At 39.1% G+C, this 25,515-nt stretch overlaps 1 protein-coding gene and 1 long non-coding RNA gene across 7 annotated transcripts in view; one reads left to right on the top strand and one right to left on the bottom strand.

Moving 5' to 3' along the window:
- Positions 1-25,515, bottom strand: part of TAPT1 (transmembrane anterior posterior transformation 1) — a 111,389-nt gene that overhangs the window by 60,480 nt on the left and 25,394 nt on the right. For 2 of the 6 annotated variants that reach the window (XM_039540587.1, XM_039540585.1), the window contains 3 exons: positions 22,088-22,206; positions 15,510-15,577; positions 14,632-14,655 (listed from right to left, as the gene is read on the bottom strand). In XM_039540587.1, coding sequence (XP_039396521.1) covers positions 14,632-14,655; positions 15,510-15,577; positions 22,088-22,206 — 211 coding nt within the window. The remainder of the gene's footprint in view (positions 1-14,631; positions 14,656-15,509; positions 15,578-22,087; positions 22,207-25,515) is intronic. The other 4 variants (XM_039540582.1, XM_039540588.1, XM_039540586.1 and 1 more) reach the window with 3 other exon arrangements.
- LOC120406178 overlaps positions 1-25,515 on the top strand; it is a 56,816-nt gene that overhangs the window by 21,577 nt on the left and 9,724 nt on the right. The window lies entirely within an intron of this gene.

Genomic DNA, 25,515 nt, shown 5'->3' with positions numbered 1-25,515 from the left:
TGTCTCTGATTACTTTACTTAACAGAAGTAGGCAAATTCTACATTCAATTTGGACTGACAAAATCAGAAGCTCATCTACTCATTGCAGTGTTTTACACACACGCCACACAATTGTTTAATGATTCCAACTGATTTACTTATTTATTTAGAATCTTGAATTACAGTCAGCCTAAAAAAGCCCCATCTTTTCATTACTATTACTCTTGTTTTTCCTCCTTCCCTCTCTCCTGCTATTGTTAATTTGCCACTCATTTATTATGTCTTGAATTAGTCTGTAAACTTCGGAGTTTGGACAATCTCATTTTATGTGCTTGTACAAATCTAGCACAAGAAGATTCCAATCATGATTTGTGCTTTTGGTTGCTCCTGTAATATAAATTAGACTGTGGTAACAGTAGGCATCATTTCAATTTTAAGCCAAACACTGCATCGTGCAACTGTAGTATAATATAATGTAGGTTCTACATAAAAGCTCATTTCTTGCAAAAAACACATGGTTGATGGTGTTTGAACCAACTGTTCATATGGATTCACATTCTTGAGGAGAGTGTCAGATTTGTCCCAAGCAACTGTATGTACCTATGTTGAGGTGTTTAATGTCCATTTTGCTTCTGTCTTCACTAAAAAGGGAAATGGTTACCAGATATTCAACACAATTAATATTAAACACAAGGGGAAGGAGCATAAGCCAAAATAGCGTAAGTACAGGTTCAAGAATATTTAGATAAATTAGATGTATTCAAACTGGCAGGGCCCATCCTAAGGTACTTAAGGAACTAGCTGAAGCAATCTTGGAACTTCTCGGCTCTCTGAGTGAAGAGGTGAAAACATTATCTAAAAGTTATCTTCAAGAACCCCAGGAAGACAGGTGAGGTGCCAGAAGACTGAAGAATGGCAAACGTACTACCTATCTTTAAAAAGGATAACAAAGAGGACCCAGGGAATTACAGACCAGTCAGCCTAACATCGATACCCGGAAAGATACTGGAAAAAATTAAACAATTTGCAAGTACCTAGAGGATAATAGGGTTATAAGTAATAGCCAGAATAAATTTGTCAAGAACAAATCATGCCAAGCCAACCTAATTTCCTTCACTGACAGAGTTACTGGTCTAGTAGATGGGGGAGAAGGGGGAAGCAGTAGATATGATAGATCTTGATTTTAGTAAGGACTCTGACATAGTCCCACATGACATTCTCATAAGCAAACTAGGGAAACGTGGTCTAGATGAAATTATTCTGAGGTGAGTGCACAATTAGTTGAAAGATAGTATTCAAAGAATAGTTATCAATGGTTTTTTGTTAAACTGGAAGGGCATATTCAGTGGGGTTCTGCAGGGGTTATCTTGGGTCTGATATTATTCAATATTTTCCATTCATGTCTTGGATAATGGAGTTCATAAAATTTGTGGATGACAAGAAGCTGGGAGAGGTTGCAAGCACTTTGGAGGACAGGACTAGAATTTAAAATGACCTTGACAAACTGGAGAATTTGTCTAAATTCAACAAGATGAAATTCAATAAAGAAAAGTGCAAAGTACTTCACGTAACAAGGAAAATCTCAAATGCATAACTACAAAATGCAGAGTAAGTGGCTAGATGGTTGTACTGCTCAAAAGGCTCTGGGGACTATCGTGAATCACAAATTGAATATGCATCAACAACGTGATGCAGTTGCAACAAAGGCGAATATTCTGGGATGCATTTAACAGGCGTGTCATATGTAAAACAAGGGAGGTAATTGTCCTGCTCTACTCAGAATGGGTGACACCTCAGCTGGAGTACTGTGTCCAAGTCTGGGCACCACACTTTCAGAAAAATGTGGGCAAATTGGAGAGCTCAGAGAAGAGCAACAAAAATGATAAATGGTTTAGAAAACCTGACCTATAAGGAAAAGTTATAACTATTGGGCATCTTTAGTCTTGAAAAAAGAAGATAGAGGTGGGACCTGATAGTCTTTATAACAGCCCTTAACATTTTGGAAGAGGATGGCAAACAAGGGTTCTCTATGTCCTCCGGAGACAGGACAAGAAATGGATTTAATCTTCAGCAAGGGAGATTTACATTAGACATTGGGAAAAGCTAACATAAGGATAGTTAAGCACTGGAATAGGCTTCCAAGGGAGGTTGTGGAAGCCCCATCATTGGAGGTTTTTAAGAACAGGTTAGACACAGCTGTCAGGAATAGTCTAGGTTTACTTTGTTCTGGCTCAGCACAGAGGGCTGGCGTTGATGACTTCGAGGTCCTTGCCAGCCCTACATTTCTATTCTACGATTCCTAGTTCAAAATGTCACAGCACAATTATCCTCTAGCACATTTAATCATCCAGGTAAGGAAGGTGAGTTTCAAGAGCTGTTGTGTATTTAATATGGGACAGGAGAAATGTATTATCCATGCAATTAACTGCTTCAGTGTAAGACCTTCCACAGGGCAACTTGGGGGACAAAGTGCTGTCTTAACCTACCCATCAATATACATTTCACATATCTCCTACGTTCATTTATTCAATACACTTGCTTCTATTTTTGTCACCACTGTAAAACAGTCATTCATTTTCACCAGAAATTTAGCAGTCATGCTCAAATTGAGACTCATGTTTAAACGTGTGATTGATATGGTATAATTTCTGTACTATCCTGGACAAACCTTACTGAATTAAATTAAGCCTTCTTGATTCAAGTTAAAGAGTTCACTGAATTGAAAATGCAAATGTTTATGTATTATCGTGGGACCTTATGCAACTTATCTAGGGGGGAGACATGACTATTGTAAACCCTGGGAAGTGTTATGAGTTTCAAAAGGACTATTTGAACAATGTACAGTATCCTAGACACAAGACTGTGACCTTTTGAAACTTCACCCTGAAGAGGGGACTGTTGTCTGGTTTATCACCTATTCACAGTCTCTGCAGATCAAAGACCTAATCTGTATAAAGGAGCAACGCTCATACTCATGGATGTTCTTGTTCTGAGCAAAAGATGTTATGAACTTGTAACCACAGTGTGGGATCTGAAGGTCTAATCTCCTGCCAGAGCCCCTGTTGGACTTAAGGGTGACCTCTGGTAAACTTACTAGCATGCAGGTCCTTTTACTGTTTTTAATATGTTTTCCCTGTAATGTTTCCACTTTAAGAATAAATGTGTTTGCTTAGAAAAAGCGGTGTGGTTAACTGTGGGCAATTATGCTGTTCACAGCTTCTGAGGAGAATGCAAAGCATGATTGTTTACGCAGTCTGACTTGCTAAGGAATTCACAGTATAGACAGGCAAAAAATATCCTGGTCAGGAGGGAAAGAGACATGTCTCTCCACCCAAGAGAGGTGACAGCTGGGGAGCCAGATGCGTAACAGTAGCCCATGCTGGCCCATTGGGGTGTGTGCGGGGGAGAGAATACAGGTTCAGTTGCCTTGAACTGTGACAGAAAGGTGCTTTCAGAACTTTTTAATATTGAGCATGCAATGGGTTTTGAGAACTAAAATGTAGAGCGGCAAGCTAACAGCATACATACACAGAATTGCACCAATTCAACGAAAGTGGTTTGAAATCACATCTTCAGTTAATCTAGCGCAACTGTGTGTACCCAGAGCTTGGCCAATCACAGGTGAAGAACAAAATAGAGAGCAGCGTACAGGAGGAAAGAAGAGAGTATATACATGGCTGTTTTTTTCTCCTGAGAAAGAAAAAGAATTACCAATGTACTACAACAGCACCATTTACTCCTGAGGAAAAGGAACTTGACAACAGTCCTATGTCTAAAGCAGGTGCTAAAATTGAGCAGGGAATAGCGGCTTCCTATACTGGTCTGCTGAACCCCTACGTCAAGGCTGTCCCAAAAATAGAAGTAGCCATACAAGTAGACTATAGAGGTGAATTAAGTGGATATCACAGCTACTAGCTAAGTAAGCAGCGTAATAGGTTTTCTCTAGATTTTCCTGGGAAAAGATTGGGGGGGGTTTGTAGAGGAAAGCACATTTTGAAATTATCAGAAAGATTCCTGCCTACCCATTCCCAGTTCCCCGATCCCCTCGAGAGGAATGAGGTGGGATTTTTTAAATTGACAATTGAACGTTGATTGTATATGTATGTAGTCTCATAGCTTCTCTAGACACCAAAATGGTCATGATAGGATGCCTATGAGCAAAAGGTGGCCAGAATTACTGCCATTCCAATCTTGGAGAGCAAATTTTAAGCTAAGACAGTTTTTTTCCTTGAACAGTATGTCCATCCTTGGTATATTCTTCAGTGCTGGGAAAGGCGAACAGCAGCCACATAGACAGCCTACTGTGGAAACATATCCTCAAAATGCATCTATAACCAAGCATGCATGTTTGTTGCTGTGTGCAATCCAAGCTCATCTAAAAGAAAGCTATGTTTGGTACATGCTAGCTCTGGTAGGGTAATATCCAAACAGCCTACTGTCCAAGATGTTGTTTCCTATAACCTCTTACTGGATTCCAGAAGTAAGTGGTTTTTGTGAATCAATTACATTTCTATAATATGCTGGCAATATAGCTAAACTTGGTTTAAGTCATAACTACTGTATCTCCATTCACGAATCTACAGAATTCTTTGAGGGGGTCAACAAGCATGTGGACAATGGTGATTAACTATATCCACGGGATATAGTGTATTTAGATTTTCAGAAAGCCTTTGACACGGTCCTTCACCAAAGGCTCTTAAGCAGAGTAAACTGTCATGGCATAAGAGGGAAGCTCCTCTCATGGATCAGTAACTGGTTAAGAGATAGGAAACAAAGGGTAGGAATAAATGGTCAGTTTTCAGAATGGAGAGCAGTAAATAGTGGTGTCCCCCAGGGGTCTGTACTGGGACCAGTCGTATTCAATATAGTCATAAATGATCTGGAAAAGAGGAATAAACATTGAGGTGGCAAAATTTGAAAATGATACAAAGCTACTCAAGATAGTTAAATCCAAAACAGACTGCAAAGAGTCACAAAGAGACCTCACAAACTGGCTGACTAGGCAACAAATTAGCATATGAAATTCAATGATGATAAATGCGAAGTAATGCATACTGGAAAATATGATCCCAACTATACATATAAAACGATGGGGTCTAAATTAGCTGTTACCACTCAATAAAGATCTTGGAGTCACTGTGGATAGTTATCTGAAAACATCCACTCAACGTGCAGCGGCAGTCAAAAAAGTGAACAGAATGTTGGGAATAATTAAGAAAGGGATAGATAATTAGACAGAAAATATCATATTGCCTCTATAGAACTCTGTGGTATGCCCACATCTTGTGGTGACCCCATCGCAAAAAAGATACATTGGAATTGAAAAAGTTTCAGAAAAGGGCAACAAAAATGATTAGGGGTATGGAACGGCTGCCATATGAGGAAAGGTTAAAAAGACTGGGACTTTTCAGCTTGGAAAAGACACGACGGGGGGAGGGGAGGAGGTTTTATAGAGGTCTATAAAATCATGACTGGTATGGAGAAAGTAAATAAGGAAGTGTTATTTACTCCTTCTCATAAACACAAGAACTAGGGATCACCAAATGAAATTAATAGGCAGCAGGTTTAAAACAAACAAAAGAAAATATTCCTTCACACAGTCAACCTGTAGAGCTCCTCGCCAGATGATGTTGTGAAGGCCAAGACTATAACAGGGTTAAAAAAAGAACAAAATAAATTCATGGAGGATAGGTCCATCGATGGCTATTAGCCAGGTTAGCAGGAATTGTATCCCTAGCCTTGGTTTTGCCAGAAGCTGAGAATGGGCAACAGGATGGATCGCTTGATGATTACCTGTTCTATTCATTCGCTCTGAAGCACCTAGCATTGTCTATTGTCGGAAGACAGGATACTGGTAGAGATGGACAATTGGTCTGACCCAGTATGGCCATTCTTATGTTCTCACAAGTCAGTAATGCATGAACTGTGTGCTCGTGGCTGTCCTTCAAGTGATCTTTATTCCAGTGGGAAGACTATAAAATTCTTGCCTTTTCCTCTACTTGCTCTTTCTACTATTTAGTGTATTATATTACAACACAATCATTTCAAGGCTTCATAACTGTTTTGATTATCTTGAACTTGTACTACTTATACTTAACCTTAATTATAGACAGGACTAATTAGTAACAAAGTTTTAATTCAAATTGATTAAAAACTAACTAATTCCCTTCAGTGAAGAGAAGAGCAATTTGTTTTCTCCATAATCCACTGCACAGAAGTTTCAATTTACTTTATTATTGTTTATGGGCGATAGTATGTTAGTGTCCACGAACTGTAACTCTTTTTGCATTTGAAAAAAAGTCTTACAACTTTATGTTCCACTGAGTTTGTATCAAGCTCCCTGGCACAGCCCCACCTTCTCAAAAAGCAACTATTCGGGGAGGAGAGAGGAGGGATAATGAGAAAGAGCTTTTTATCTCTGGGCCACATGTTGCAAGCTGGACAACCGAAAAGATACACATCAGAAAGACCAGCTGATTCCATTTGTCAGCAAAAGAGGATAATCTTGGGGCATTCACCAGCTCACTCTCCATTGAACATCCATAGATGTTGGTACAGACCAAAGAACTCAATCTCTCTCAGGGCTCTAGCGAGGCAGCAAAGCTGTAAGTGAGGCTACCCTCTTAAGAGCACACAAGAGGCCAACCTTCATTTGGGGTTTTTGTCCTATCAAACTATTTTGTTCATCACTTTGTTATGGTAATTGAAAGAATATAGTGGTGCCAGAGATGTATAGTGGCAATATATCAAAGTCTAGGAAGGGTTATCGTGATGTTAATGTCACATCAATTAAACATATCTTTCCAGTTGTCAAGAATGTAAAGTTTATTTTAACCTCAAATTTATTTTGCTTTAAATATGAGCTAATGGGAAAAAAATATCAACTTTTAAAAATGATTATATTTCTGACATATGAAAAGCCACTTTTAAAGACCTACATGAGTACCTGCTTCCTGGCCCTCAGTTAAACATCCCTGACTATTGCAATATAATGCAAAACTATAGAAAATGAACAATGTTTGACCAATGAAAAGGAACAAATAGGGGGAAATTTCTTTGCTTCAGAAGTTTTTTTTTTTAAATTCCATTTTTGAAACAATCATAACCCAATGACTTGACCACGTGCAAGTTTTATACACATGCTATTCTAAAAAAATTTCTTACATGCATCTCATACAGTGGGAAGGAGTTCTGTCTCCATCTATTGTTTGGGAGAAACAAAGCCCAAGTGTCTAAATTTGTGCAAAAGATCAGAAACACACAAATACTATTAAGAAGAAAACAATTACAAATGCTCACACTTCAGGAGTATTTCAACTGCAGAAAATATTTGTTTCGACAGTATTTGTACTGTACATTATTCTAGGAGAAGAAAATAGCTTCAGGCTCATATTGCATTGCCATCTGTGCTTGCCAAACCCGTCTTTGTTCTAACAGCTGTACCATTAATGTTACTTAACAATTGGTAGAGCATGAGTAAAATGAACCACAATAAAACCCTGGTTTACTGGTATCCAGAATAACTAACCCAGAAGTCAATTAAATGTATAAAGCTGATGAGATTCTGGCATCCAAAACCTGTAATCTGGCCAGTGCATTTTTAGCTATCTTTATCCCACATATAAAGGATCCATAATATAATGATATAATAAATAATGATATTCACAATTTTACTCAGTGCAGCCAATATTTTGAAGAGAAGCCAGGCTACTGATTATTACCAAATTTATTCCAAGGAGAATCTGACAGCATTTCTTCTATGGGCCCACCACAAAAAAAACCCAAAAGCCAACCTAAAAACAAGAATGCAACAAAGACACCTAAGAATAAACATGAGGGCTTTCTGTTGTTGTTGTTTTAAGCATCAGCTCACAAGAGACAGCAGGTTTCTTATATACAGTTTGTTTGTAAGTAAAGGGCCATCTGGATAAAATATCCTTGGCCTAGCGGCTCTTACACAGTAGAGGTGGCAAGTGATTGTAAAACAAAAAGGACAGAAGCACAAAAAATATCCATCTTCTCTCCCTAATTTACTTTGTATTGCATTAAATTGCAACATATAGGTACTTTTCTACATTTTTTAGATTATAAATTAAAGAGGTATCATGACTATACAAACAGATGACATAAATAATAAATATAAATAATAATTGGAGATATACCAATCTCCTAGAACTGGAAGGGACCTTGAAAGGTCATCAAGTCCAGCCCCCTGCCTTCACTAGCAGGACCAATTTTTGCCCCAGATCCCTAAGTGGCCCCCTCAAGGATTGAACTCACAACCCTGGGTTTAGCAGGCCAATGCTCAAACCACTGAGCTATCCCTCCCACCCCTTAAACACAGACAGCCATATTTGATCCAGTCAAAGTGTCCATCTAGTCCAGCATCTTGTTGTCTCAAATACTGATTAACGCTTCAGAGGATAAATCCTCACGATGGAAAAATATTCAGTAAATATGCTCAGGAGGGAAGTTTCTTTCCAATACTAGGCAGCAAATGATTGGTTTTTATTCCTGAAAGTTTGTTACCTTTTTTAAATTATTATCTAATTTAAGCGTAATAGTCTTATATAAATGTAATCCTTTTTTAATCTAAGTCTATCTTTTGGTTCAATATTCTTTGGCAGTTAGTTATGAATTATGCAACAACTGATTATCAATTTTAAAATTTGTTGCCTTTTAATGTCATTACTGTTTATAATTTTATCATGCTGTTGCATATGTGAAAGAGGGTAAAAAAGAAGCACCCAATTTATTTTCTGTATAGCCCTGTTCGTGACAAATAGTTAAACCAATAATTACTCTTTGAGATCTATGAGTTTGTCATTTTGACATTATACAGGGATAATTATGTATTGTATATATTGATTTTGTATAGGGCTATTTTTTTTAATCAGAATGTTATGAACCACCAAGTCTAATGCCTTACAAAAGTTTAAGTATACAGTATCAACACAATTACCTTTATTAACAGAAGTTATAATCACATCCAAGAATCAGACAAGTTAAACTATGTCAAATGGCACATTACTGTCCTTTGATTTTTTTTTAAAGTTAAGGTTGTTTTGGGATGCAATAATTTTCCCAGGATCAATGTAAAATCCATCAGCCCATAATTACTAGTTCATCCCACTTGTCTTTTTTAAAGATGAGGATAACATAGCAGTCCTCCCCTATTTTTCAAGATTTACAAAAGATCATCAACTGTCTGGAGTGCATCTCAGACAGCTCTTAAAACTTTAAGTGCATGTAATCTAGACCCGCTGATTTTAAAATATGTAGCTTTAGCAGATTCTGTTTAACATACTCCTTAGTTGCTATTATGATAGAAAGTACACCTCTACCCTGATATAACGTGACCCAATATAACACGAATTCGAATATAAACACAGTAAAGCAGTGCTCCGGGGGGGCGGGACTGCGCACTCCGGCGGATCAAAGCAAGTTCGATATAACACGGTTTCACCTATAATGCGGTAAGATTTTTTGGCTCCCGAGGACAGCATTATATCGGGGTAGAGGTGTATGTAATCATTCTACTACTAGCTTAAAGCCCATGCTGTGACACGGGTGTAATTTGTGAAGTCGTGTGGGTAAAAATGCCAAAAATGGCTGAAAACAAACTGAATGGTAACAGACCACAAATCTCAATGGTGACTGAACCTGGTGATATTCTAAACAAAAACAACTCTCAACCATGTTTGTAGCTGTTGTAAAGTTATGACAATAACCTCAAACATCTGTCTGAAGCCTAGACTGTTGAGTCATTGTGCGTACTGGTTGTGTTCATTTATGCCTGGGTGGCATTGTGCGGATCTGTATGGGTGGTGAATGAGGGGTATGTGCTGCAGTGAAAGGTTTATGTTTCAGGTTACTGCGTATGCTGGTTGTGTTGTGTGAATGGTTGTGTGGATTTGTGTCTGGGGCATTGTGCTGGGAGATTTGTGATGATTTGTGCAGGTGGTGTGCTGCAGTGAGGAGCTCTGTGTGTCTGGGTTATTGTGCAAACTGATGATGTTGTGTTGGGCTGGGAGAGTTGTGTTGATTTATATGGGTGGTGAACGAGGGGTGTGTGCTGCAGTGAGAGGCTGTGTGTATTTGGGGTTACTGAGTATGCTAGTTGTCTTGTGCAGATTTGTGCAACTGAGGCCTGGTCTACACTAGGCGTTTAAATCGGTTTTAGGAGCGTAAAACCGATTTAACGCCAAAACTGTCCACACTAGGAGGCACCTTATATCGATTTTAATGGCTCTTTAAACCGGTTTCTGTACTCCTCCCTAACGAGAGGAGTAACGCTAGTATCGGTATTAACATATCGGATTAGGGTTAGTGTGGACGCTGATCGACGGTATTGGCCTCCGGGAGCTATCCCACAGTGCACCAGTGACCGCTCTGGACCGCAATCTGAACTCGGATGCAGTGGTCAGGTAAACAGGAAAAGCCCCGCGAACTTTTGAATATTTCCTGTTTGCCCAGCGTGGAGCTCCGATCAGCACGGGTGGCGATGCAGTCCGAAATCAAAATAAAAAAAGAGCTCCCGCATGGACCATGCGGATGTGATCGCTGTAAGGGCAGGCAAATCCGTTCTATCAGCGCTCCGTTACAGAAGATGAAATTCAGAATCCTTTTTTAAAAATCTCCAGACAGACGCCATAGCAGGGACTCAGTGCACTGCAGCGTGACAAGCGTAACGGAAAGCCAAAGAATCAAATGGATGCTCATGGACTGGAGGACTGAAGCTATCCCACAGTTCCTGCAGCCTCCGAAAAGTATTTGCATTCTTGGCTGAGCTCCAAATGCTTCTAGGGTCAAACACAGTGTCCGCGGGTCAGGGCATAGCTTGGCAATCTACTCACCCACCCCCCACCCACCCCCAGAAGCGAAAGGTAAAACAATCCTCTGACTCTTTTACATGTCACCCTATCTTTACTGAATGCTGCAGATAGACGCGATAGTGCAGCACTCAACACCAACATCCTTGCTCCCCCCCCCGCCATGGGTGGCTGATGGTACAATATGATGGAAATCCATCCTCATCATCAGCCTCAGCTGATGGTACAAAAGGACTGGTAACCGTCCTCGTCATCAGCCTATTGGCCCTAATTTTTTCTGGTGGATGGATGGTGCAATATGGCTGGTAACCATCCTCATCATAGCAACAGGGGGCTGAGCTCCATCAGCCCCCACCCTTCATGTGTAAAGAAAAGATTCAGTTGCCCCTGGACTAGCAGTGGGATGCTGGGCTTCTCTCCTACACACTGCTTAATGTCCTGTCTGGACTATCATAGCAGCTGGAGGCTGCCTTCCACTCATTTCTCACTAACAAGTCAGTGTGTCTTATTCCTGCATTCTTTATTAATTCATCACACAAGTGGGGGGGACAATGCTACGGTAGCCAAGAAAGGCTGGGGGAAGAACGGAATCAACAGGTGGGGTTGTTACAGGAGCACCCGTGTGAATAGCATACAGATCATAATTTCTGCAGGCTCTGACACAGAGCAGCTGTGCTCTCTGGTTCTATGATACGGTGGTTCTCTAGTACACTTGCCTATATTAGGCAGCACTGATTCTATTTTTAGATACCAAAAAGGAGGGATTGACTCAGGGAGTCATTCCCAATTTTTGCTTTTGCGCCCCTGGATGATCGGCCAGGGGCACTTATGACAGCAGCAAATGGTACAAAACGATGGAAGGTGCAATATGGCTAGTAACCAATCTTGGCTTTTGCGCCCCTGGCTGATCGGCCAGGGGCACTAGCAGCAAATGGTACAAAAGGACTGGTAGCCATGATCATCCTCAGTTCCAATTTATGGAAGGGTTTGGATGGTGCAATATGGCTAGTAACCATCTCTGCTGTCATGCAAAAGCAAAAGCATGCTTCTGTGTAGCGCTGCTGAATCGCCTCTGTGAGTGGCATCTAGTACACATACGGTGAGAGTCACAAACGGCAAAACAAGCTCCATGATTGCCATGCTATGGCATCTGCCAGGGCAATCCAGAGGAAAAAGGCGCGAAATGCTTGTCTGCTGTTGCTTTCCCAGACGAAGGAGTGACTGACGACATTTACCCAGAACCACCCGCGACAATGATTTTTGCCCCATCAGGCACTGGGATCTAAACCCGGAAGTTCAAAGGGGCGGGGGAGGCGGGAACTATGGGATAGCTAGGAATAGCTACCCCAGTGCAACGCTCCAGAAATCGACGCTAGCCACGGACCATGGACGACACCACCGATTTAATGTGCTTAGTATGGCGCGCTCCACCGATTTTTTTATATTTTTTTTTACAAAACCGGTTTATTTAATAAAATAAATATCTAGTAGGTGTACTGATTGGCAAGAGTATCATCACCCTATAAAGTCTCCTCTTCTCAAAAATGAAATTGTTAGCAAAATTAATTTAGCTAGTGGTTAGGTGGTGATTGGTTGGGTTACCTCTGAAATCACAGTGGTCTAGGACCCTTGCCATTGCTTAGATACATGCCTTACTATAGCTGCACATGGAAGTAATTCATATCATCAAAATGGTTGAGAACTTAAAAAGTGGATGGTAACAGACCACGAAACTCAGTAATGATTCAACCTAGTGATATTCTAAAAAAAACTCTGAACCAAACACACTTGAACCACTTTTGTTTGCGTGCTTCGTCACACACCACTTTAGGTTCAGTCATTTTAGGTTGGAACATACATTATATAGATATATTATATAGATAATACCCAAATACAGACAATATAACTATTACTATTTTCTGATCATTTTCTAATCTGTAGAAAAGTTGGATCCCAGACTAGTATACCATCCCCATAAGGACATTTTGACCAAAAGCAATATTTGTATTGCCTATGTTCCCTCCAGAAGTTTCCTTGTGTGGCTGCTTCAAAAGACAAAAGGTTCAGGTATAGTCAGAATGTTCAAACACTTAAGGAGCAAGTTCCGAGTGTGTGCAAATTGCAGTTTTCAGACAACAATTCAGTCAAATCTGGATGGCTACTCCACAGGGAAAGCAAAAGGCACCTCTCCGACTTCATGACTACCAACTGATCCCCTGCCAAATTTTGAATTACTGTTCCAGAGCTCTGAGGCACTAGAGCCATTCCAAAAGACTCAGACTCTTTTTAATAAATACTGGCAAAACTATTTATTTTTCACTAGCCTTGTTACTGAAAAACAGCTGAACCATTTTTGCTCAAACTTTCAAAAACAAAATCTGAAGCAGACACTAAGAATGGAATATTTCAACCAAAGCAGTTAAAAATTGACAAAGTTATAAGCAACTGAAGACAGGCTGTTATAAGAGACGTATTAGACAACCTTATTATTGGTATTCCTACCGTCCTCACATCACAGCTGCTGTAGGCGAGACTGCTAGTGTGCAGCAACCACAGTCTTTCATGCTGATCAATAAATACCACAGTCTTTCATGCTGATCAATAAATATCTTGTTGTTTACTTGTACTCCCTGTCTGTTGATATTCATCTGCTGTCTCTTGTTCTATAATTAGATGGTAAGCTCCTTGGAGCAGGGACTGATTTTTTTTGTTCTGTGTTTGTATATTGGGGATTGGTCCTGCTCTGAACAGGGCGTTGGACTAGATGACATCCTGAGGTCCCTTCCAAGCCTGATATTCTATGATTCTTTGTATAGCACCTAGCACAATAGGGCTTGTAGTGCTATTGTTATACAAATAAATACACAGTAATACACACTATGGATTATACAAAAATATAAGATCATTGTTATGATTGAAATCCTTTTTTAAAATATCTAGTTATTAATGAACACATTACCTTATTAATACTATCTTAGATTAAGCCAGATTTTGTTATAAAATCTAATTTACTTAATTATATAGAGTACTTATTGCATTTCACTGAGCTTATATAATGCAACAGGATAGTTAGTTGTATTGTCTGATTTATGCATTAAAAACACAAAGTTTTTCAGTCCAAACAAAAATCCTTTTTCATTTGAATTTTTTAAAATATTCATTACAACTTTTCCATTAAATATTAAGCATTGTACGTTTAAAAATAAATCATCACTAAGTTTTGGGCCTCAGTGTATTGACCACCTCTCTCTTTAAAGTCAAAGAACATTCAATTTAAACACAACTATTGCTAACAGATTAAAATCTGTTTTTGTTTCTCCTTTTTTATAACTACTAATGATATTTACATGAAAACCAGATTGTTAAACTTTTAGCTCCTTAATATATATTTTTCCTCAACTGAAGTCTTAATCCTTCACTTGTAGCATCATAATTATATCAAAATTACCGCACTAGAGGATTATGACTTTAAAATGAGGCACCAATAGGAATGAGCAAGCTACTATGCTTTTATTTTTCATAAAAATATTTTTACTAATTAAAATGTCAGGGAAAACAAAACCAAAATGAGTTTGCTATAAGCATGCCTGTATATAGACTGAAATCAGTGTTCGTTTTTGTTTTGGAAAAGGTGTGTGCGCGTACGCAGTTCTCAACTGGTTTCTAATATTAGGGTATTGCTTATACACCTCCATTTAAAATATAGGACAAAATGGGGATAAGTTAATCAGTATTAAATGACACTTCACTTTTCAAACACAAAAACTACATGCAAACAACACAGCACGAGACCATGCTAAGAATGTAATATAAAACTAACCTGATTCCTAGGCCCTGATGAGAGCTGTCTCAAAATAAATGCAATATAAGATTTCATGTGAGATCAAAAAAATCACTTAAAAATTTACTTTTTAAATAACAAGCAGCAGTAATATTAAGTCAACAAATGAAGGACACAGCACAAGTGTTTATTTTATTTTGCAAATAAGTCTAAAAAGTTTTCACAATATCTATAACTTTCTTTCTGAAAAACAAAACAATTAGCTTAGTCTTTTATAGCTGGTGAAATGCAGATATATTTTCAAAAATCCAGAGACTAAAACTGGTCTTGTGGTCACCCAGAGATACAAAGTAATTTCACTCTGTTAACTGAGTTACAGTTTTTATAAATCTTCTGTAGTTTTAATTATAAAATTTGGTTAAAAAATAAAGTACACGCAAAAATAGAACTATGATGGTGCACAGAACCATTCAGAATACAATGTATTACAATACGAAGTAAAAACAGACCATGTGCTATGCTAGATAATCAATCAAAACAGAGCAAGGGCTATGATGTTAAGAATATTTTATATGTTGGTTGAAGTGGTGCACATACATTGTACCTACAAAATTTTTAAAACCTAGTGATTTTTAATATTAAACTATATTTCCATAGCCAAGAAAAAAGTCACATAAGACTATTTTTATGTGACTTACACAAGTCTATTACTAACAGCAAGGGATAGCCTTTATGTTTTCCTATAAAGAGCCATACATCTGTGGGCAATGTATAATAAGTGCCAGACTTTTAACCAGGAATGTTAATTAATAATCTACCTATGTTGTCCATTTATATATTGCGATCAGTCAGTCTACTGAATACAAATAGATGTGAATTTGGCTGATAGCATAAAAGGAAAATCAGGATTTACTCACCATGGAGAAGTTCCCTGTGACATCACATTCCATCCTATAAAGGAAGTGAAAGTGCTCTTCCCTTCAGTCTGATTTACAAGAGAGAAAGAAAGAGAGAAGGTTGTAATGTCGCTACACTACGTAGTTATGGAAAGGAAAGATGGACGTCTGCACTGACACTGATAAGCTTTTCTAACGTAGCATACACAGAATGCACATGGACAGGGTTGTTTTTTTTTTTGTTTAGAAGGAATAAATTAGAATATATCCTGATGAAAGAAGACACATTTGCCTTCTCAGTGATTTAATCAGACAGTGAAGAATCTGTGTGAGTACAAGGGCTGGAACTAGTCCTTAGCACAAAAAACACCCTCCCCCCCAAAAAAATAAAAAAAATCAACCAAACAAACAGCTGGGGACTAAATCTGTATGTAATGGAAACACCAATTTACTTTTTTAAAAAGGTCTGACAATATGACAAAGAAACAAGATCCATAGAGGAAAAGTATGTTTGGTTTTTCTAGACGGTTCTCTCTGCTATAGTTCTTTCTTTGAAGTAATGCAGTAACATTTGTTTATTTCCTACTGAAAGGACTGAAATCCAACAAGGGTAATGGGGAATTTTATAGTTATAGCCCCTACAACTAGGCCTAGAAGGGAGCTAAATTTATTATAATTGGACACAGTTCTACTTACTCCTTTTAGGAAGAAATGAGCAGAGCAACAATATACCCTGTATGCCAAGTGTATTTAAAAGATAAATCTGTTGATTTCCACATAACAGAACAAGTTTGAACATTTTAGGGAAACACTCCAAGGATTTAATACTTAGATACTGACATTTCTTCTTATATAAGAAAATTTATAATCTAGTTCAGTATTTTCTAGAATGCTGCTTTAAAAAAAAAAGTCTGAGATTACAGAAAAAGCTCACTTTCAGGAAAGAACAAAGATGCAATTTAATCTAGTTTTTATTCATTCTATGGCTTAATTATACAATTAGTTTTACTGGATAGGATCCTCTTTATCCTAATATCCAAGAAGCTGTCTTGGATAATGTGCAATTTTAAGACTTCATCCTATGACTTTGTACTAATATTACTATGAACCAAGATCTTGCTATCATTTCTTAATGGGCCTTTAGCTATGCTAGGCTGAAAATAAATGATCAATAGCCTTATAAAATTCTACAAGCAAAAGATTAAGATGCTTAAGAAATCTGTTGTCTAAACTAATCATATCTGGTTCAACCGTCAAGGAAACATCTAGTACTTTTCTCAGAAGTACAGTTCAAGAATTTAGTCTTGAGAAGTATCTTAAGAGATTTATTCCAACACATTTCCAGAATTGGTGTTTCAGCATAGCATGATTGAGTGGTTGAAGATTATCTTGGTTAGTAGCCTGAATTTAGTTAATACACCTCTACTTTGATATAACACGACCCAATATAACATGAATTCAGATATAACGCGGTAAAGCAGCGCTCCGGGAGTGCAGGGCTACACACTCTGGTGGATCAAGCAAATTCGATATAACACGGTTTCACCTATAACACAGTAGATTTTTTGGCTCCCGAGGACAGCATTATATCGAGTTAGAGGGGTAGTAAGAACAGCAAAAAAAAAATGATTTATTGAATTTAGAAGAATTTTTTCCTTCCTTGGAGGAACACATACTGGAATTATTTAAGAGTTTCATAAGATTGCCTTATTAGTTCTACTTAACTTCCTAAACTGTTTGTCAAATCTTTAGAGACACCCACTCTATGTTTGGAACACAGACTTAAGGAAATTTGGCCTGCCAAACTACCAAAATACACACTATCACTCACTCCCAAGGGAAACAGCACCAAAGTCCTGCCGGTTTTGCTGTGCAAAATTGACAGGCAGTTTACACTTAGTGACAGACTCTTGAATTGCTCCAGCTACTAATGTACTGTAGATAAGCTGAGCCTCAGTCATTTTGAGCATCTGTGAAGATATAGCTATCTATGTTAACATTAATGTTGCTCTAACAAATATAATGAACTGGAATTTGCACAACAGATTTAAATCTAGACCAAAGAAAGTGACCTAGAATGACTTAGTGGTCAAATTGTTGAAGAGCTTATATTCTCTAACCTGTAAAGTGGGTATGTCAAAACTTGACGATACGCAAGTAGAACAGCGACAGGAAATTTATCCTAGATCAGGGAATCTCCTTGTTCAATGTTTCAGCTAATTTGTTTCATGGGGATATTAAAATATACATAAAAGAAACCTATATGCAGTTCCCTCTTTGCATTTAAGCACCATGCATGTCACCATGAATACAGATTAGCCCAACATAAAAGAAAAAGCTTTAAATCCTTCCAAGAAAAAGGAAGGGAAATACAATCCCTTTCTATTTTATAAAGAACAGTAAAGTTACAAGGAAATAGAATAAATGAAGAGCAAAAGGAGAAAGGAGACAGAACGCTAATCAACTTCTCTAATGAAATCTTGAGGAAAAAAAGTCCAAGTGAAGGGAGGAGCACTTTTATTTACTATACAGAATGGAATGCGATGTTACAGGTTACAGCTACAAGGAAGACCTAGTCAAATCTTTCCAACCAAAGAGGAGAACACCTACTTGAACTGTGTGAGGAAGAGAAAGTTAATCAGCCATTTGCATTGTCAATAACTTCAGTAATTATAGATATGCTTTACCTACTGACGTGGTATTTAGCTATACATAAGTGTATATTGATAATTTTGGGAATCAAAGCCCAAGTTTTATTTTTTGCTATACCAAATCAAATCAGTGGTTATTAAACAAAAGTAAAATGAAGAACTCAGAATGCCTAGGAACAGCATCATCATGTCATGCTAAACAAAATTACAGTGTATTGTAAACATGAATTAAGTGTGAACATTATATAAAATCATCACATTTAAAACATCCAGGAATTAGACAATGTATGATAATCTACTCTAATGAAGAGTCTACCTACCTAAATGTATTTGGAAAGGTGTGTTCCGAGTGAAGTTGTTTTGAAAAGTGATTGAACAAAACTGAACTTACTCACTGAAAAGATCTGCTCCTTAGGTGTAATGAAACCATAGCTGTTGATATTAGCAACAAAAAAAGTTTTTACTACTACTTACTTCTTTTAGCCCTGTATAGCCAAAATAGTAGAATAAGTTGGATTCTGGCTCAAACATTAAAAAAGAAAGTTAAATTAGTGGACCAAATTGTTAAATTACTGGCTCTTGGCTACACCTGTAAAACCTGACTGAAGACACTGGGGTTGCCAACGTGCATCTAAAAACCAGTGTTTAGTCTATAGATGTTTATTACAGATTATTATGCACAGCAAAAGAGACTTGTTTTCCTGATCCCAGGCTAGCTCTACAAGGCTGGCATCAAGGAAAACATTTTACTTGTAAACTGTGTAAAAAGAAAGGAAGTAACCAAAACAATAAATCCCCACAATGCCATTTTTAAATTACAGTTTTAGAGATAATCACATTTTAATATTTTGGTGATTACATTTCCTCTTGTAAGAATCTGTATGGATGTTGTTTAATTGGTGATGAAGAAACAAGTTAAAATTGATAAACTGTAGTACTGTGCTATACTACAGATGTACATGGTAAGAAAATCTTAGTTTTGCGTTATGAAAAACTCCCAGATTAATCTCATGAAACAGCAAGATAAGATACATCAAAGGCTGCCATCTAGTGTCCACTTTTAATAGTTTTAAACATATCCCAAATTTGCGCACACAAATTTCACAACACAAAACAGAAGACACTTTAAAAGCTATGGTGGTCTTTGTCACGTAATCACACTAGTCTTCCCTCTGTTAAAATGGTATATTCTAAAATAAAACATTTCAAACCCACAAAACATTGTCTACAGAATATAAATGCAAGCTGCCTTTTTATTATTAGGTCAACACAGTGCTTATGAAGTGCAGACTGCAGCCACACAATATTCTATTAATTCAAATAAATATTACAGCATAGGCACCAGTACTGCAATCTCTCAAGTTTACTACACTCAAGGGTTTGCATAAAGTCTAAATGGAGATACCCTCTTTTCAGGATTAAAGTTAGTTTAATCTATGCATCCATTCAGGGTTTGCAGCAGGGAGGGAAATGGGAGACAACTGTACCAGGGGCCACACCAAAAGGGCAATAACTTCTGTGTAAACAAAGTGAAAAAGGAGAGCGAGGGGCCCCAGTGAGCATGATGTACTAAGGCTCCATGTTTCTCTGGACAGGCCTGCATCCATTCACTCTTTGTTCTCTCAGCCAGACAGGCAAAAAAAAAAACCAACAACAAAAAAACCAACGCTATCAGCTGGTAATAACTTTTATGCATTAACAATCAGAACTATTGATCTAGGAGTGAAAGTCTCTATACTCATTACCAATCCCCCAAACGAGTGAGGTTCCTTAAATAATTTTAGTAAGGCAGTGGCGCTCCACCCTTCCAGACTACTGTACCACTTTCAGGAGTATGATTTGTCTTCTGTACCCCCAAGTTACACCTCACTTAAAAACTACTTGCTTACAAAAAAATCAGACAAAAATACAAAAGTATCACAGCACAATATTACTGAAAAATTGTTTACTTTCTCATTTTTACTATATAATCATAAAATAAATTAAATGAAATATAAATATTGTACTTACATTTTGGTGTAAAGTATATAGAGCAGTATAAACAAGTGTCTGAATGAAATTTTAGTTTGTAATGACTTGGCTAGTAGTTTTTATGTAGCCTGTTGTAAAACTAGGCCAGGGGTCGGCAACCTTTCAGAACTGGTGTGCCGAGTCTTCATTTATTCACTTTAATTTAAGGTTTCGTGTGCCACTAATACATTTTAACATTTTTTAGAAGGTCTCTCTGTAAGTCTATATATTATATAACTAAACTACTGTTGTATGTAAAGTAAACAAGGTTTTCAAAATGTTTAAGAAGTTCATTTAAAATTAAATTAAAATGCTGATCTTACGCCGTTCCATTCACCTAGGCCGGCAGCCGGCTGAGCAGGGCCTGGGGCCAGGACCCCAGACTGGCAGTGGGCTGAGCGGCTCTGCCCGCTGCCGGCCTGGGGTTCTGTCCGCTGGCTCCTGCGAGCCAGGATCCCGGCTGCCAGCCCCTCTCAGTCTGCTGCTGTCTGGGGTCCCAGCCCTGCCCACACAGAGTGAGTACCTTCTCCCTAGTTTTAGCCCATTCTCTTCCTCTCTCTCTGCACTGAGCTGAGGGTTGGGGTGTAGGGTCTGGCCAGGAGTTAGAATGAGGGAGGAGGCTCGGGATTGGGGCAGGAGGTTTGCGTGTGGAGCAGTTACCTGGGCAGCTCCCATTTGGTGTGACGGGTGCAGGTGGGGATGTGGGGGGTACAGGAGTCAGGGCATGGAGAGTGGGGGAGCTGGGTATGTGTGGGGGGTGCCAGAGTCAGGACTGGGGTCGTGGGCGTGTGTGTAGGAGTCAGGGCAGGGGTCTGGGGGTGGGTGAGGGGTTCAGGAGTCAGGGCAGGGGGCTGGGAGCATCCCCACGACTCCAAGCCCACACCCCAGCCCCCTGCCCTGAGTGGCTCATGGCAGGGTGCTGGAGGGGATATGCCCTGATTCCACGCTCCTTCCCCAAGGCCTCGTCCCCGCCTCTTCTCTGGAGCAGCGAACATGCTGCAGCTGCGGTTCCAGCTCCGCTTCTCCCCCTCCCTCTCCAGGGCCAGCAGCTGTTCAGCCACAGGAGGAGAGGAGGAGGGAACCCAGCACGCTGGGGGAAGAGGCAGGGGAGGAGGGAGCTTGGCTGCCGGTGGAGGCTGCCCTGCTGCAGCAGCCGTCAGGACCAAGCTTCTGCCCCCTGTCCCCACAGGAGAGAGCGGTGGGCGGGGGCGGAGAAGAGCAGGCTGGGCCGGGCAGGATTTTTAATGGCACGCTGCTGCCTGCCGGGGTCCCAGTCGCTGGCCCCGCCCAGCCCACTGCCTGCGGCTGAGCGGGGCCAGCGGCCGGGACCATGGCAGGCAGCAGCGTGCCATCAAAAATTGGCACGTGTGCCATAGGTTGCCGACCCCTGAACTAGACAATTCTCTAGATGAATTGATGTACCCCCCTGGAAGGCCTCTACATAGCCCCAGGGGTATGCGCACCCCTGGTTGTTGAAGTAAGGTACCCACTCCACCCAGAATTGACTTCCTTATTGAAGTAAAATCATGCTTTTTTCATAGGCAAAAGGGTTACCTTAGATTTCACAGCAAAATGTTTATTTCAACACAAAGCCACAATGTATCAATGTGCCCATCAACTAGAACTGAATTAAAAGGGCTATTTAATTCAACCCTTTAAAAAAAAATGTCTGCACGATGTCACAGGCAACATGTGGGGCAAACAAAGGGGTGAGTTAGTGATGAGTGTTAAGACTAATTTGACCTTTTTTTTTCCCCCCTGTTTTGGTAGGTTTAAATGAGACCTTCTGTTCACAACACTGAAATCCATTACAATATGAGTCTAAGCCAAAAGGGCCATAAAATTAAATAGGCCAATAACAAAAAGTTAACCACGTAGCTGAAATATTATTTAAAGACAGTAATATTTTATTTTTTTTAAAACAAAACAAAAGCTTACCGTAAGCCATAGCAAGGCAGAGTGATGAACTGGAACAATGCCAGAAAAACTCGCAAAGGAAGCAGGGTGAACACATAGAGAAAAGCATCCAGGCACAAAAAGATTCCAAAAAACATCAACTAGATTATAAAAACAAAACAAAAAGACAAACATGTCATTCCTTTTACACAACTGTCTATATTGTAATAATTTCACATATAGGACCTTAGTCAACAAAAATATAAAATAGTAAAACCCAGTTATGCACAATACTTCCATTTATTTAGACAGCTGAACTGTAGGAAGCAACATGCGGTAAACATGGAAATCTATTCAGCAAGTATTCTGTTCCATGAGGTCCAAATGGCAGAAGCTTTGCAGGCTTCCGCAGCTCACTAGTCTCAATGTTTATTCAACAGGTGAACTGCCCTTGGATGAAGCTGCAGATCACCAGCTCTCACTTCCACTAAGGTTACACAATTCAAGTTGAAGTTTTTAGTTTTAAAATATAAAAGTAGCCATCCTTGGCAGATATTCTTTTTAACGTGTTTGTCTTTTACAAATAATGATTTCCCATCATTATGAAATATATGGATAAAAATTAAGTTTTTAAAATATTGTTCTACCATATCAGGCCAGGGCCAATGTTAATTTTCTTTGAGGGGTATCACCCCCTTTTCTTGTCCAATCTTATAGGAGAGAACTTATTTAGGAAGATAATCTTTTAAATTAAAGGTAACAAAACCTTTAAACTGGGTGCAAGTTAGCACACAAGATACTTAAGGCTGGAAGACAGCTTTTCCTCCCCCAGCCAAGTTCACAGGTACTCTGTGGTAACTAAGTGGATGTAGATTCTGTAAGTAAGACAGCCTGGAAATCCTGAGACAAACTCAGGTAAATTTAAAAAAAAATGGATCTTACTGAATTAAAGATGAAAATGAATAATCCAATTGGTAAAGTGTCTCATTGTTGGGTATTAATTTCAATTATGTGCAGGTTTTTGAACAGTCAATGAACATCTATTGTAGAAACTGTCAGGGAGAAAGCTAAATGTTTTGTCAGCTGGGTAGGAAATTGTTAAGCGTTTGGGGTGAAATAAGCACACTAGGTAAAATTTTGCAAAAGGATGAAACCCCATCTCCATTTTTACAGGTGCAATTAGTGCCTGAAAAAAGTAAACCCATATTTTACATCAGTTTAACATTAAATGGCTTCTGCCACTTTTGAGTTGAAAAGATCAAATCACATACATTTTCATTTCAAACTGTAACCACTTACTTGATTTAAGTACAGAGCAATAGTAAAAATATCTGATGTTTGTAACGTAACTTGGTATGGACAATTCTCATGGGAACCCTAATGCCTTCGTTGAAAGTGGAAAAATATTTGGTTTTGATTTACCAAAGTTACAACCATTTCAAAACTATGTGCTGAGAATCCACAATAGCAAGTGTCATCAAGTCTGTATATATACACAGAGATTCACTGCTCATGACCATCTAGTTTAGTGCACTCTTTCCCAGACTTGCCCACTTTCAGTATTTCACAACTTCAAGGCTACTAAAGCTATACACACTGCTTGCTTTGCAGCTCTTCATAAGAATTAAATATTAAGACAAGTTTGAAGAACTGTGCTGGGGAGAAATGTCTTTGATTTTGGTGGATACACCTTAAAGCAGACGTTCTCCTGTCAGTAATCTACAGGGATCTTTCCAGCTGCTTTTATGTACTCCTTTCTGGTGACAAAATGTTCACTAAACTGAATCCTGAAAAAGGCTAAACGGACCTCATGGGCCTGCGATTGTGTGGCAAGTCAGAGTTTGAAAAGGAAAAGCTCATTCCTGCCTATTCTTTCTATAAAGCAATTGTTCAAAGTGTAACAAATTTAATTTATATGTTGTGCCTTTCTAACTGGAGACTGAATAAATTAAAATTCAGGCAGGAAGACAGTCAGGAATTCATTTTCTCCCTTCTCAGTAAGTTTCACCCCTTCTCAGTCTCCCTGTGTAGCTTCCAAAGCTGAAATTCCTACTTCTTTAAACTGAACCCTCAATCATAAGCTCTGGAATCTGCACTAACACATGGGCTACGTCTACACTTGGAACTGGGGGGCGGGGGGAAGGAGAGAGGGAGAATTCGCAGCTCAAGCCGACATACTGACACTAGTTCTCAGAGCCAGAGTGCTAAAAACCATAGCGTCGCCAAAACTAGTGGCACAGGCTAGCCACTCATGGTATGTCTACATTGCAATTAAAAACATGCAGCTGACCTGTGGCAGCTGACTTGGACTCATGGGGCTTGGGCTAAACAGCTGTTTAACTGCTGTGCAGACATTCGGGCTCAGGCTGGGACTCAGGCTCTAGGACCCTGCAACATGGCAGGGTTCAAGAGCTCGGGCTGTAACAATTAAACAGCCCCTTAGCCTGAGCTCTCCGTCTGAGTCAGCTGGCATGGGCCAGCTGCAGATGTCTAATTCCAGTGTAGGCATACCCTATGAGTACAAACCCACCAAGATGCAGTGTGTATATACCTGGGGTGGTTAGCCGTACTCTGCACTTGCTATAACCATCACACTACTATTTTTAGTGCACCCACTCAATGCAGCTAGTGTGAGTAGGTCTAATCAAGTTGGGAATCATACCCCCAACTCCAAGCTTAGACATAGCCACTGTCATAGGTAACCTGCCAGTTAGTCAGCCTCTACTATGTATGACCTGATCCACCCTGCTGGCACAAACCAAGAGGCGAAATAGACCTCTTCTGTCCTTCACAGGGTGAATAAAAAAAATCAATGATTTTTTTTTTATTTAAATTGGATTTTTTTTTGATACAATGCTTTTTGAGGAAAAGCCTATCTAAAGATAGTTTTAATTAAGATATCTTTGAGCTATAATGTATCTCATCATGGAATAGGGATTATAAATTATAATTCTATAGTATGAGACAATATATTCATGTAATGTTTAAGAAAAGTTTTGTAAATGAGTTCCAATAGTTCATGGAAACAACCCAGGAAACTACAGACCAGTTAGTTTAACTTCTGTGCCAGGGAAGATAATGGAGTAAGTAATTAAGGAAATCTGCAAACACTTGGAAGGTGGTAAGGTGATAGGGAATAGCCAGCAAGGATTTGTAAAGAACAAATCACGTCAAACCAATCTGATAGCTTTCTTTGATAGGATAACGAGTCTTGTGGATAAGGGAGAAGCGGTGGATGTGGTATACCTAGACTTTAGTAAGGCATTTGATACGGTCTCGCATGATATTCTTATCAATAAACTAGGCAAATACAATTTAGATGGGGCTACTATAAGGTGGGTGCATAACTGGCTGGATAACCGTACTCAGAGAGTAATTATTAATAGTTCCCAATCCTGCTGGAAAAGTATAACAAGTAGGGTTCCGCAGGGGTCTGTTTTGGGACCGGCTCTGTTCAATATCTTCATCAA

The sequence above is a fragment of the Mauremys reevesii genome, linkage group 5 (genome assembly GCF_016161935.1).
Source record: "Mauremys reevesii isolate NIE-2019 linkage group 5, ASM1616193v1, whole genome shotgun sequence".
NCBI classification, from domain to species: Eukaryota; Metazoa; Chordata; order Testudines; family Geoemydidae; genus Mauremys; species Mauremys reevesii.
The sequence above is the reverse complement of the archived record's forward strand: the minus strand, read 5'-3'. Positions and strand labels throughout refer to the sequence as shown.